The sequence below is a fragment of the Trichechus manatus genome, unplaced genomic scaffold (genome assembly GCF_000243295.1).
Source record: "Trichechus manatus latirostris isolate Lorelei unplaced genomic scaffold, TriManLat1.0 scaffold00028, whole genome shotgun sequence".
Classification (NCBI taxonomy): domain Eukaryota; kingdom Metazoa; phylum Chordata; class Mammalia; order Sirenia; family Trichechidae; genus Trichechus; species Trichechus manatus.
Window position 1 is genome coordinate 1760843 of NW_004443964.1, and position 12471 is coordinate 1773313.

At 62.3% G+C, this 12471-nt stretch overlaps 2 protein-coding genes across 2 annotated transcripts; one reads left to right on the forward strand and one right to left on the reverse strand.

Annotated features, from left to right (window-relative positions):
- Nucleotides 1-490: 490 nt before the first annotated feature.
- On the reverse strand, nucleotides 491-1701 carry NDUFAF8 (NADH:ubiquinone oxidoreductase complex assembly factor 8). Its single transcript, XM_004374094.2, has 3 exons — nucleotides 1580-1701; nucleotides 1316-1426; nucleotides 491-811 (listed from the first exon to the last, which is right to left on the reverse strand). The coding sequence occupies exons 1-3, from the start codon at nucleotides 1661-1663 to the stop codon at nucleotides 782-784; spliced, it is 225 nt and encodes a 74-aa protein (XP_004374151.1). The 5' UTR covers nucleotides 1664-1701; the 3' UTR covers nucleotides 491-781.
- Nucleotides 1702-4162: 2461 nt separating this feature from the next.
- Nucleotides 4163-10604, forward strand: TEPSIN (TEPSIN adaptor related protein complex 4 accessory protein). Its single transcript, XM_023729126.1, has 11 exons — nucleotides 4163-4257; nucleotides 4362-4455; nucleotides 4682-4749; nucleotides 4981-5059; nucleotides 5146-5217; nucleotides 5506-5709; nucleotides 6489-6666; nucleotides 7078-7191; nucleotides 7316-7394; nucleotides 7965-8099; nucleotides 8405-10604. Exons 5-11 carry the CDS (start codon nucleotides 5148-5150, stop codon nucleotides 8981-8983), a joined length of 1359 nt encoding a protein of 452 aa, XP_023584894.1. The 5' UTR covers nucleotides 4163-4257; nucleotides 4362-4455; nucleotides 4682-4749; nucleotides 4981-5059; nucleotides 5146-5147; the 3' UTR covers nucleotides 8984-10604.
- The last annotated feature ends 1867 nt before the right edge of the window (nucleotides 10605-12471 follow it).

Genomic DNA, 12471 nt, shown 5'->3' on the forward strand with positions numbered 1-12471 from the left:
CCTCCCTGGGCCCAGCGAGTGGCGCTCTGGTGTGTGGAGCAGGCTGCTGCAGGAGACAGGGTGACCGGCCTCCATGTGGGAGAGGGGGCGCCCACTCAAAGCAGTCCCCAGCGTGCCCAGCAGGTGGTGCCCAGGATCTTCAGGACCCTGATGGCTGGCAGGCGTTAGACAGTTTAAGTGTGGGGTCGGGAGGCATTCTGCATTTTTTATCTTATTTTTAGCACGTGGAATGAAAAATGGGGAACTGGAGTGGGCAGGAGAGATGTCAGTGATGAACTGGGGGTTTTTGACACCAAGTGGAGGCAGCGAAAGGGGGGCTGGGGGCCCCCGTTAGCCAACTGTTGGTCTAAAGTGTGACCCCACCTTTATCTGGGTCCAGGAAGGTAGCATTAGCATTCCCTACCGCGTGGACTTGTTTTTCTCTCACGGCTTGCTGCTGCTGTTAGGTGACGTCGACTCAGACTTGCAGCCATTTTCATGGTCAGTGCTTTGTTCAAGCCTCACGGCAGCACTTTTATAAAACAGACTCTGGCACCAGTTGTCCTTCTTCAAGTATGTTTTATTCTATCCCACACCCTGTGGACGGAATGCTGGGAAATCTCTCCTTCTGTGCCTGCAGCTCTCACTGCGGAGACACCACCCCATTCGGGAGCCAAGCTCTCCATGCCCGTTTCAGCCCCAGTGTCAGAAGTCTGCCTTGCGGCGCCGGTGGCAAGGCCTGGCTTTGCACTGGTGGGCCGCAAATGGGTGCAGCCCAGCAGCCTGGGTGGGTTGGTCCCTGCTAGCAGCCTCCCTTTATGGTGTTCTTGGCCTGAAAAAGAAGATACTTTGTCAGAACAGGTTTTCAGGTTAGATCTGGCTCCAAGGCAAGAAAACTCCCATGGCAAGGGTCTTCCTTGACCAAACGGCACACGAGGAACAGGGCGTGGCAGGTGGCTTGGCTGTGTGAGTCCCAAAGCACCAGGATGTTTGTAAAGCCCCCCCTCCCACCGCCTCAGTCATCATCATTCTACGATGAATTCCCGGGTTGGTGTCATCCCCTTATAAATACGTAAACTCCATGAAGGCAGAGGTTTTGTGGGCTTCTTGGCTGATTCTTTTGCTGTCCTGACATCTAAAGCACCAGCAAGCACTAAAACGCTGAATGAGTGAAAGAGAAGGCAGGCCCAGCTTCTGAGCTGGGACCTGCGCCCTTTCCACTAAGCAGGACTGCAACCCCGGGTGGAAACCCGTAGGGAGGCGGGTGGCCGGGCAGCTGGCAGACGATCGGCTCGGGCCCCCTCCTGCGCTCTCGGGCCTCCCAGCGTCCACCTACCGCGGCAGCGAAGCAGCTCCGCAGGGCCTCGAACTCCCGGGCGCAGAGATCCTTCCTCAGGTGTCCGCCTGGGGCAGTGGAGGCCTGCACGCACTTGCCGTACGCCGCGGCCTGCAGAGGGGACGGGCGTGGGTCGCGGCGGCCCTCCCGGCCTCAGACCCGCCCCGCCACCCCCCGCGTACCTCCCGGCCACCGCCCCGCCGCCCTCCACTCCGCGCGGCCCTTCCTGCTCCAAAGACGCTGCCTCGTCCGACAGCTCCTCACCTCGGCCCCGCAGGACGCCAGGCGTTCGGGGAAGGCGCGGAGGCGGCCCCGCACGCGACTCCACACCGCTCCGTTCGCTGACATGAACTCCTTGTCCCGGCCCCCGCGGGCGCCGCCATCTTGGGTCCGTCCTCTTCCGGCGCCAGCGGCCTCAAAGGCGAGCGCTTCCGCCCTGACCTTCACCGAGCTCTCTAATTGGCAGATTTCCCTCCACAAGCGCTTCCAGAGTCACGCCCGGTCTCTCAGAGTTTTGCAATTGGCTTCTGTCTTTGTCTGTCTCTGCTCTGGGACTTTGGACTTTGGTTCACGTCCAATTTGTTTACCGAAGCCAGCCTCAGTGCCCGCCCCAGCGCGCGCGATTGGCCAACGGGGCCAGCCTCGCGCGGTAATTGGGCGAGTCTGAGCCTGGCGGAAGCGGCCCGGCCGGGAGGAGGCCAACATCATGGCGGCAGCGCCGCCGCTGCGGGATCGCCTGAGCTTTCTCCACCGGGTGAGTGAGCGTCCGCAGCCCGGGGGGGTCCTACCCGCCGCCACTCCGGCATCAGCCATAGCCCCGGCCCGCCGCCACGCACAGCCCCTGCTCTACCTTCTCCCCTCACGGCCCGCCCGCCCCGGGGTCGCCGCGTCCCGCCGCCTCTCGGCTCCGCCAGCCCTCCCTGTGCTCTCTGGGCCTAGAGCCGCTGCGCCCCGGACAGGCCCCTCGGAGGCCCTCCGTGGCTTCGGCCTCACTCCCTATGCCGGCGTCCAGCCTCTCAGCCTCGGTCCCTTCTGTCCCCTCCTCCCTGCCCTGGTGTCCAGCCTCCCGGTCCCCCAGCCTCGGTGTCCAGCCTCCCGGTCCCCCAGCCTCGGTCCCCTCCGGTCGCCCTCCCAGCCCCTGTCCTGCCCTTGGTGTTCTGCCTCCTGCCAAGACTTGCGTCTCTCCTGAAGGCTGGGACACCCTTTTGTACAATGTAGGCGTGTCATTCTGACCCCAAGGTCAGTTTTCCTGGGGTTGAGGCCATCTCCTTCTGAATAATCTTAGTCGGGAAGGTCGGAACTGTAGGACTCGAACTTCTATTTTCTTTCCCAACTTAAAACATAAGGAGAAAGAAACGTGGTGGGCACTGAACCCCCACGGTGCAGACCCCCCAGACTCCATCCAGGTGTGGCGGGCATGTGAGCCTTGTGTGTACCGGCCCCTGTCCTGCTGTGCGCCACTTAGCATCTTGCAGACACGTTGTCCTGTGCTGACATGATACCACGTGCTGAGCTCAGCACCCACAGGAGCCACATACCACTCTAAACATCCCCAAACTCTCCTGTGTTTGGGCTCCTATGAGCCACGTGCTGGATAGTAAGAGGTGAAGTCCCATTCCTGTAAACAGTGCACTGCTCTACTAATGGAGGAGCCCTGGTGACGCAGTGGTTAAACCATTCTGTTCCTAACCAGAAGTTTGGCGGTTTGAACCCACCAGCCGCTCTGAGAGAAAAAGATGTGGCAGTCTGTTTCCATAAAGATTCCAGCCTTGGAAACTCTGTGAGGTAGTTTTACTCTGTTCTGTAGGGTCGCTAGGAGTCAGAATTAACTCGACGACAGTGGGTTTTGAGTGGGTGCTAATAGATCTCTGAAAAAAGACCTGGCTGTGTGCTTCACGAAGGTCACAGTAATTGTAAACACTGTGGAGCACAAGTCTACTTTGATACGCGGCTTTATTATGAGTCGGGTCGACTCAGTGGCAACTAGTACCGGTGCCGATAGATGAGCGTGTGACGTAAACGAATTTGCTTGAGCTGACGCACAAACGTAGAAACACAGCATACATCAGCTGCGGGGTAGCTTTGTGGAAGTAGAGCGATTGGGTCGGTGAGCCCCCACGGTTCTGTAACGTTGCTGCTTCAAGTTCTTTACGGATCGTGCTGTATGCTGTATCCCTGCAGGAAGGAGGTTCACAGCCACATTTGTGTATTCTGCTTGGCTATAGACATTGCTTTAAAGGCACCTTGAATTGTGCTGCACGGCTGTAGCGGGGGGGTCCCTGGGTGGCGCCAATTTTGACCAGCCTGGAGAACCACTGCCAGTTTGCCTGGATTCTCCTGCAGGCTCCCTGGCCGGTGGGGCAGTGGGTGCCCCTGGTCCCCTCCCCGATGGGTGTGCCAACAATGAGATCGCTGGAAGCCGGGGAAAGCTCCGAGCGCCGGGACAGCCCGTCTCAGCTGTTTTGGAGTTTCATCACCTCCAGTGGTCGTAGGCTCACCCAGTAGGTGGCTCCTCACAGCAGGGGCTCTTGTTCCCTCCAGCTCCCAGTCCTCCTGAAAGGCACGTCGGATGACGACGTCCCATGTCCTGGCTACTTGTTTGAAGAGATTGCTAGTATCCTTCCTCGGTGTCCCGGTGCGGGGAGTGGGCGGCAGGGCCCCGAGTGGCCCGGAGGTTACTGGGGTTCTGCTGCCCCAAGGTGGACTCCGCGGGCGCCTGCACCTGTAGTCAGGCGCGGGCAGGTCCAAACGTGGTGCTCCGGTGACGGAACATGGGCCCTCGAGGGAGTGCATGCTGAGCAGGCCGACGCGGCTGGAGAGCCTGCCCTCTTTCCCTAACCGTGCACCCAGACATCTCCCATGAGTCCCTGGGGAGCAGCCAGTGCCTCCTGGAGTACCTCCTGAGACGCCTGCAGAGCAGCTCCGGCCACGTGAAGCTCAAGGTGTGGCCGGGAGGAGAGGCGGGCCAGCTGCCGGGGTTGGGGAGTGGGGGGTGTGGAGGTGGCTGCTGATGGCCGCCCGGCCCACGTAGTTGTTCTGACCCCAGGTGCTGAAGATTCTGCTCTACCTGTGTGGCCATGGCTCCCTCTCCTTCCTGCGCATCCTGCAGCGCAACTCGGCCTTCATCCAGGAGGTCACAGGTGCGGGGTGGGGGGGGGGGGGGGGCGCCGCTGGGCGGGGGAGGGGTCATCATCCCGGCTGAGAGTGCCCCTTCTGAGCGCAGCAGCCTTGGAGCCCAGACTGCTGGGTGGGGACCTCGATGGGGTAGTGCACTCCACTTCTCTGGGGGTGGGCTTCCAGAGCGCGCCCTCCCGGTGCCCAGGGTGCCTGGTGCCTGGCTCAGCACCACCTCTCCTCTGTCTGCAGTCTTTGCTGGGCCCCCCGACCCTCTTCACGGGAACAGCTTGTACCAGAAGGTGCGAGTGGCTGCCCAGGTGAGTCCCCTCCCCCAGGGACGGCGTTCCCCTGCCCAGCACACAGACTGTCTCCGTTCTCCACACCCCGACCTGGCTCTGCCTGGCCCGGGACCGCCGCCCATCCCTCGCCCCTGACCCAGAGCCTCATTGCCAGCCTGGGTGGCCCAGAGGAGGTACAGGTGGTTCTGGGGCTGGCCGGGGCCTGGGTGGGACAGGGCAGGCAGCCTGAGCCCTCTTGCTCCCATTTAGGACTTGGGCAGCGCCCTTTTCTCGGACGCCGTGTCACCGCTGCCTGCCCCCCGGGCCCCTAGGCCGCTACCTCCCACTGGTACGTGACACACCCCTCCCTGCCGTCCTGGGCTCCATGTCCCTGGCACGCGTGCTGCGGTGTTGACCCAGGGTCTCCTCCCCCAGGCATGGGCTCCCAGCCCCGGCCCCACGGCACTCTTCGGGGCTTTGGCTACAGCCAAGAGAGGGGCCACACAGGTGAGTTCTGGGGCTGACTCCCGGGGACAGGAGCTGGTGCTCCAGGCTGGTCCACCTGCCCCCAAGGGCGTGGCATGAAGGGCAGGGGGCAGCCAGCTGGCCTCTGCTGCCCTGGCGTGCTGACCTCCCTCGTGCCCTCTGTCCACCTGGCTTTGATCTTCGTTGGGCTGTGAGGAGGGCAGGGTGGGGACAGAAGTGCTCTGTGGCTGCAGCGTGGTGCCTGTTCCTGGAGAACAAGGGTGGGAGGCCGTCGCCATCCCCTTCCCTCCCTTCCCCTCCCCGGCACAGGCTCTGCGGGCGGGGCCTTCCTCTCTAGTGTCCAGAAGGCTGCTGAGGTGGTGGCGAACGCCATGCGTCCCGGGCATGAGCAGCCTGGTGCCCAGAAGTCCGCCCCGGGAGGTGACACCTACCAGCCCGCTGTGACGCTATCAGCCAGCTATGGCTACTCCCTTCCTGGAAGGCTGCTCCCTGGGGCTGGCCCGGGCCCCCGAGGTACCACGGCAGGCACCTTGTTGGGGTCCAGCTCTCCCTTCCTACTGCCCGAGGAGCAAGGCTAGGGGGCCTGCAGCACTGGGGGCTGGAGGGGCGTCACAGCCACGGGGCAACCACAGTGTCCTGCAGACAGGAAGGCACAGCCCAGGGTGGGAGGGAGATGAGAGCAGAATTCACAGAGGGGCATCAGATTGTAGGGGGTGACAGACAATTGAGCTGCGGCCTCAGGGGAGCTGTTTGCCCACTGCCTGCACCCATTCTGAGTAGGAGCTTGGGCAGCTCAGCTTGAGGGGATTGTCCTGGGAGCCGGGCATCTGTGTGGCTGTCCACAATGTGTCCAGAGCGGCTGGGGCACCGTGTCCAGGCAGGGTTAGCCTCCAGGAACTCATGTCTGGGAGAAACAGGTGTGTCCTTGGGAACCGGGGTCCCAGCTCTCCTCCTTTGCTTCCCCAGCTCAGAGAGAGAAGGTAGAGATGTGACGAGGTGGAGAGCTGCTGTGCTGGGGGCAGCCCCTTTGCCCCCTGCCCCACGCAGGGCCCAGGCTGTGTCCCAAGTCAGCCATGCTGCGGAGACCTCCCTCCGTCAGAACCCAGGCTTGGTACGAGCGTTCCACCCTGGTCTCTCCCTCCCGGCATGTTCCGGGGCCAGGACCAATGTGGCCGCCCCGTCCCAGCTCAGGACACTGCCCCTCCCAGGCCATCTGCAGGTCTCTCCGGAGGCCCGTGAGCCGAGGGAGCAGCGTGAGGCCCTTGGGACCGACCTGCCTCTGCCTCTTCCAGCTGTGAGACACCAGCCGGGGCAGCCCGGGGGTGGCTGGGAGGAGCTGGACAGCAGCCCCAGCTCCCGGGGGTCTTCCCAGGAGAACAGTGGCCAGAGCAGGGCCTCGGACTCTGGCAGTGGCTGTGTCAGCGACGGCCGCTCAGGGGCCAGCCGGGAGCCTGGCGACCTGGCAGAGAGGTGAGGGGCGCGGCCAGGTGTCAGGGGACAGCCCCCTACCTTCTCAGTCCAGCCCTGCCAGGACCCACTCTCTCTGCAGCAGTGTTTCCCTCATAGGGCAGGGGATCTGTTGAAGTCCGCTCAGCTGCTAAATGTGTGGCCGGAAGGCTGCCATCATCTCTCCTTTCCTCTTTTGTGCTTCCTGGATCCCCCTTTTCTAGATCCCCCTCCCTTTTTTCCCCTTCCTGGACTCCAACTCCCTCTTCCTCCCTCTCAAGTTTCCCCCCTCCCTGGGTCCCCCCCGGGCCCCCCAATCCCTGGTCTTTTCCTAGGATTTCACTCCAGTGTGGGGAGGAGAGAGGGGTCTGCAGTCTAGCGGGCCAATTCCTCCCTTATCCCCTCCCCTGACCTGGTTGCTCGTCTGTCCGACAGGGTCGAGGCTGTGGCCCTGAGTGACTGCCAGCAGGAGGCGAGCCTGGTGAAGGCCGTGACACAGGGGTCACGCGCCTTCCTGAGCCGAGAGGAGATCCAGCACTTCCTCAAGGAGTGAGTGCCCGCCGCCCGCCCCGGCGGGTGGGGGACGCCCACAGGCCCACGTGCCCCCACTGAAGCCCTGGTCTGGCCGCGGTCACCTTGGGTCGGCCCCTGGCCCAGCTGTCCCTCTCTGCAGGTGTGGGCGGCTCAACTGCGAAGCCGTGCTGGAGCTGCTGACCCGCCACCTGGACGGGGCCCGAGAGCGCGAGCAGCTGGTGAGGCCTGGCGGGCAGGGCAGGAGTGGGGTGTGTGCGTGGGTGTGTGTACGCGTGAGTCTGCCCGCTTGTGTGTGCGTGTATGTGCGTGAGTGCAAGTGTGTATACTCGCACACGTGAGTCTGAGTGCTTGTGTGTGTGTGCGAGTGCAGGTGTGTATACTCGCACACGTGAGTCTGAGTGCTCGTGTGTGTGTGTGTGTGTGAGTGCAGGCGTGTATACTCGCACACGTGTGCACGTGCAAGGGTGTGGGGGGGGAGGGAAGGGGCAGTGCTTCCGCTCTGACTCGTTAACCCCCCGGGCTCTGGGCTGGGGGTCAGGGTGGGAGAAGCGCAGTGAGGGCTCTGCAGCGGGCCACCCGGGAGTCCCTGTGCTTGGTCCCACAGTGAGAAGCAAGGGGAGGGCTGATGGGCTGTCCTCCCCAGGAGGGACTGTGCTGCCCAGCACGGCAGCGTTGGAAGCCCGGTAGTCCTAGTCCCTCCCTCCACATTGCGCAGGCCGGGCGGGGAAGTGGGGTGGGGAAGGTGCGTGTGGTGCGAGCCCCCCCCCCCCGCCACCGTGCTCCCGCAGAGAGCCCTGTGCGCCCTGTCTGCCCTGGGCACCGCCGACCTGCTGTCCCAGGAGCACTTGCTCCTCCTGGCCCGGCCGCAGCTTCAGGAGCTCAGTGGGGGCAGCCCTGGGCCTGTGACCAGCAAGGCCACCAAGGTGAGCACCCAGGGGGTGGGCAGCCCTCTGCGTGCCCTCCACAGGGATGTCACGTGGTCAGAGCCAAGGTGTCAGGAGACGCTCTTGGTGGCGTGACAGGGTGGAAGGGAGGATGCACGCGGTGGACGCAGCATGGCTTGGGTTTCTGCGGGGGGAGGGCAGCCAGAACGGGTGCCCCCAGAACTGGGCCTGCTCTGTGCCATGGCACATGGGGAGGCACTCGGGGGTGGGGCCTTGTCCTCTGAGGTTCCTGGAGGAGCACAGGGACTCTCAGCCCTTGCCTCCCCTCTCCTCCCACGTTTCAGATCCTGAGGCACTTTGAAGCCTCCTGCCTGCACCAGCCCCCTCCTCAGAGGCTTCTGGCTGAGCCTGGCCCCACCATGCCTGAGAACGCCCGAACTTGCCCTCCCGACCTGCTGACGGACGCCTCGCCTTTTTCGGGTGGCCAGCCGTCCCTGCGGCCTCTGAGTCCGTCCCTGCTCCTACCTGAGGGCACTGCTCCTCCAGGGGGGCTACAGCCCAGCCCTGCACCCACCCCAGCCCCCGGGGACACACGTCCCACCTGGGAGAGTGCTAGGGACACTGAGACAGGCCTGGCAGTTTCCCAGGGGCTGGGAACCAGGTCTGGCATCCCAGAGGGGGGTCCAGAGCTTGACCCGGGCCCCGCAGGCTGCCTGTGGGTGCCAGTGGCTGGTGGCAGCAACTCCTTATTCGCAGGGATGGAGCTACTGGTCTGCCCCCGCCCGGTGAGGGCCAGGGCTTCAGCCAAGGAGCCCCTCCTGCCCCGCTTCGCTCCCAAGGCGCCCCGGACATTGTCCCCGAGGGCAGCAGCCCAAGCGCCTCTGGCCTCAGAGCTGTCGGCCTTTGCGTTCTTGAACGTCTGACGGCTGTCTGCCCTGACCGCCCACCCCTGGGGTCTCCTGTCCCGGGCCAGCCTGTGCACACTGAGGAGCAGTCCCCTTTGGTGATGGCCCACCCTTTGCCCACCCAGCGCCTCCCGCAGAGCGAGCACCATCCTGAGCAGAACCAGAGGGGAACGTCCCCAATAAAACCCCAGATGGTGCCCTTGTCATGCTGCAAACCACCCAGAGCTAGACAGGCAGCCTGGCTTCCTGCGGGGGGTGCTGTACATCCTGATGGCTCCACGGTGGCACTCCGTGATGCTGAGTCAGGGGCTGTCCCTCTTCCTGCTGGGGGCTGAGGCGCAGGCCCCAGGACTCCCAGGGGTGCCAGGTACAGAGCTGTGCCCTCTGAAGGCAGGTGGTGGGAGCTGATGCTGGTGTCACACCGTCCCCCGGCCCCACCGAGAGACACTGCCAGTCTCGTCTGCACGTCGTGTGTCCTTGGTACCTTCTCCGACCAGAGCACCAGAGAGGGGTGGTGCCAGCAGCCGCTGCATGGGGCAGGGGGGCGGGGACACGAGAGGGTGCTGTGGCAGCGCAGGCTGAGGGTGGGCGATGTCCTGGGGCCACTTCTTCAAGTCGTCAAGGCCCCACCCCATTTCTCGCTGGTGGGCTGGGCCAGGAGCCAGCGTCTCCATGTGGGGAGGGGCCGGGAGGAGGCCAGGAGGGCTTAGCAGCTCAGTTCCAGGTGATGTGGAATGAGACAAGGCCCCAGGGCTGCCTCCTCTCCCCATCTCCTTATCCTTCGTTGGCTGCTTGGGTGCGAAGTCTTGCAGTGGTGGGGGACGGGTGGCAGTCCTTGGAAAGCTGACCGCTGTTAACCCTCTGTTGTTACTGGGGTGGGGGGCCCTGCAGCCTTGCCCGAGGAGAAACCTGTTTCTGGTGTGGATTTGGAAGCAGTTACTGTGTTCTTCCTTTGCGTGGTGGTTTTGAGCTGAGGTCCCTTTTTCCCCCAGCAAGGCCATGAGCAGCCTCAGAGCCCCACCTGCTTGCTCTTGTCAGGTGGGGTGGGGTGAGGTGCTGGGAAGCGGGTTCTGTGCATGGGGCCTGAGAAGTCTGGCCTGTGGCTGTTAGATGTGTCATTCCCTGTTGGAGCCATCTCCGCTCACTCGGCCATGATGGCTTTCCTGAGTCGCGGGGATGGGCCTTGAAGGACATGTCCAGCCTGTCTCAGAAATGCCCTGGGAGGCCTCTGGGATCTGCACTTCCTAAATAAACTGTGTTTACACAGGGCTAGAACCATTTTCTCCTCTCTTCCCACTTTTTTAAATTCATTCCTAGGTGTTTACCCCAGAAAAATGAAAACTGATACACAAAAGCTTACAAGAGAATGTTTATAGCAACTTTGTTAATAATTGCCCCAAGTGGGAACCCCCACGCTCTTCCACTGATGGAGACAAAGTGGTGCGTTGATACTGTGGGATACTGTGAAGCCAGGAGAGAACCACATGGAGGACTCAAAATGCCAAGTGGAAGAAGCTGGACTTAAAGGCTGCTGTCTTAGCTGGGTTCTCTAGAGAAGCAAAACCAGCAAAGGGTATAAATATATATAGAGAGAGAATTATATCAAGGAAACAGCTCACGGGATTGTAGAGGCTAGAACATCCCAAGTCCGTGGATCAGAGTAGAGGCCTCTCCCAAGTCACACAGCTGCAGAAGCTGCCAAGCCCAAGATTGGAAGGTTGGAGAGCAGGGCTCCCACTCAGGCTGTGCAGATGTGCAAATCCCAGGTGCAGCAGATAAGCTGACAGCTCAAGTCCCAAGAACGGGAGATGAGATGACAGGAAGCAGCCGCAGGATCCAGCAAGAGCAAACAGCTAGAACATCTGCTTATATACAGATGCGGGCCACACCCCCAAGGAGACTCCCTTTCATCTGATTGGCTACTCACAGTATAGTCAATCATGGGAGTGATTACATTAAAACACGGAGAATCATGGCCCAGCCAAGTTGACACACAATCTTAACCATCGCAGCCACGTAGTGTGCCGCTTCATTTGTACATCTTTTGGAAAAGGCAAAAAATACAGTGATGAGGAACAGATGGGGGGGGGGGTCGGGCTGAGGGTGAGGGAGGGTTTGACTACAAAGGCCAAGCGAGGGATTTCTTTGGGGTGGGAGAATGTTCTACATCTTAACTGTAGTGGTTACACAACTATGCATCTGTCAAAACTGCACACCAAAAAGTGTGAATTTTACTGCATGTAAATTTTTTTTTTTTTTAAAAAGAGGAGGGACAACATGCTATATTGTTTTGAGAGTAGAGATAACTTTCTCTTGGAGAGACCAGGAAGGTTTCATGGAGGAGGTGGCATTTCAGCTGCTCTCAAGAGAGCAGAAAGATGAAGGGCTTTCTGGGAAAGGGACAGCGGTGGAACTCCAGACATGGGCGGCGCCTGGAGGACCTGTTTCACCCACGGGTATGGGAAGGCAGGTGCAGTGTCTCCCTGGGGACTTGCCTGCTGGACATGAAAGAGGAGTTTTGCAGATGACCAACAGTGGGGTTCTAAGTGGGAACAACCCCAAGAGGAGACCGTGGTGCAGGTGAGGTGGGGGCTCAAAACTTTTGAGGGGAAAAAAAATCATGGTTAGAAAAAGAATAGACAAGCGAGAAACACCAGTGCAAAGTGTTGGAACCTGAGGACGGAGCGGGCCTTGGACTTGGGGACAGTGTCCCAGGACTGGGGGGCGGGGCGTAGGGAGGGCTCCCACTGCTAAGAGCTGCTGGGTCCGGCCTTCGAGGCCCGTGCTTCCCGCGCAATAGCCCCACTCCAGGCTGCCCTGCAAGTGCCGGCCTCGGGACACGTGAGACTCCAAGACACGCGGCTCCCGGACACGCGAGACTCCGGGACGCGCGGCTCCCGGACACGCCAGCCCCCCGACACGCGAGACTCCAGAGAGCGGCAGCCCCAGGGCACGCCAGCCCCGGGGCATCAGGCTGCCAGACAGGCGGCCCCCGGGACACCCGCCCTCCGGAGAGTGGCGCAAGGCCCGCAGGGGGATCCTGAGTCCAGACCGGCCTCCGCGGAAGAGCAGCGCGGGCGACGCTCCCTCCTCCTTTTCTCCTCCCCGTCCCGTCGGCCCCGCCCCCTGACCACGACCCCTTCAGCTGTGTCCAGTCGGCAGTATGCGCCCACCGCCTTGCCCGCCCCTCTGACCCTTCAGCTGTGTCCAATCGGCAGCAAGCGCCAGCAGCCTTGCCCCGCCCCCAGGGTGCCCGCCCCTTCCCTCCGTGTCCAATCGGCAGCCCGCCGCCGCCGCAAGCCCCCGCTCTCTGCTGCTCCTCCCTCCCCTGAACCTCCTGAAGGACAGCTGAGCAGCCCAATAAGCTCCCGGGACGGCCGGAGCGGGAGGCCGCAGGGCCAATCCGGACGCGACGCGGTGCGGGTAGGGGGCGGACCGCGTGGTGGACGCTGTGGGTGGTGCCCGCTGGTTGCTAGCCGCCGCCGCGCGGGCCGCCGACTGTCGCC

What these genes read in the sequence shown, in the direction of transcription:
- TEPSIN (XM_023729126.1), top strand. Translation starts at nt 5,148, where the DNA reads ATGGGCTCCCAGCCCCGGCCCCACGGCACTCTTCGGGGCTTTGGCTAC. An exon ending in CCAAGAGAGGGGCCACACAG is followed by an intron (nt 5,218 to 5,505) that starts GTGAGTTCTGGG and finishes TCCCCGGCACAG; the next exon opens with GCTCTGCGGGCGGGGCCTTC. An exon ending in TGACCAGCAAGGCCACCAAG is followed by an intron (nt 8,100 to 8,404) that starts GTGAGCACCCAG and finishes CCCACGTTTCAG; the next exon opens with ATCCTGAGGCACTTTGAAGC.
- NDUFAF8 (XM_004374094.2), bottom strand. Translation starts at nt 1,663, where the DNA reads ATGTCAGCGAACGGAGCGGTGTGGAGTCGCGTGCGGGGCCGCCTCCGC. An exon ending in TGGCGTCCTGCGGGGCCGAG is followed by an intron (nt 1,427 to 1,579) that starts GTGAGGAGCTGT and finishes TCCCCTCTGCAG; the next exon opens with GCCGCGGCGTACGGCAAGTG. An exon ending in GGAGCTGCTTCGCTGCCGCG is followed by an intron (nt 812 to 1,315) that starts GTAGGTGGACGC and finishes CTTCTTTTTCAG; the next exon opens with GCCAAGAACACCATAAAGGG.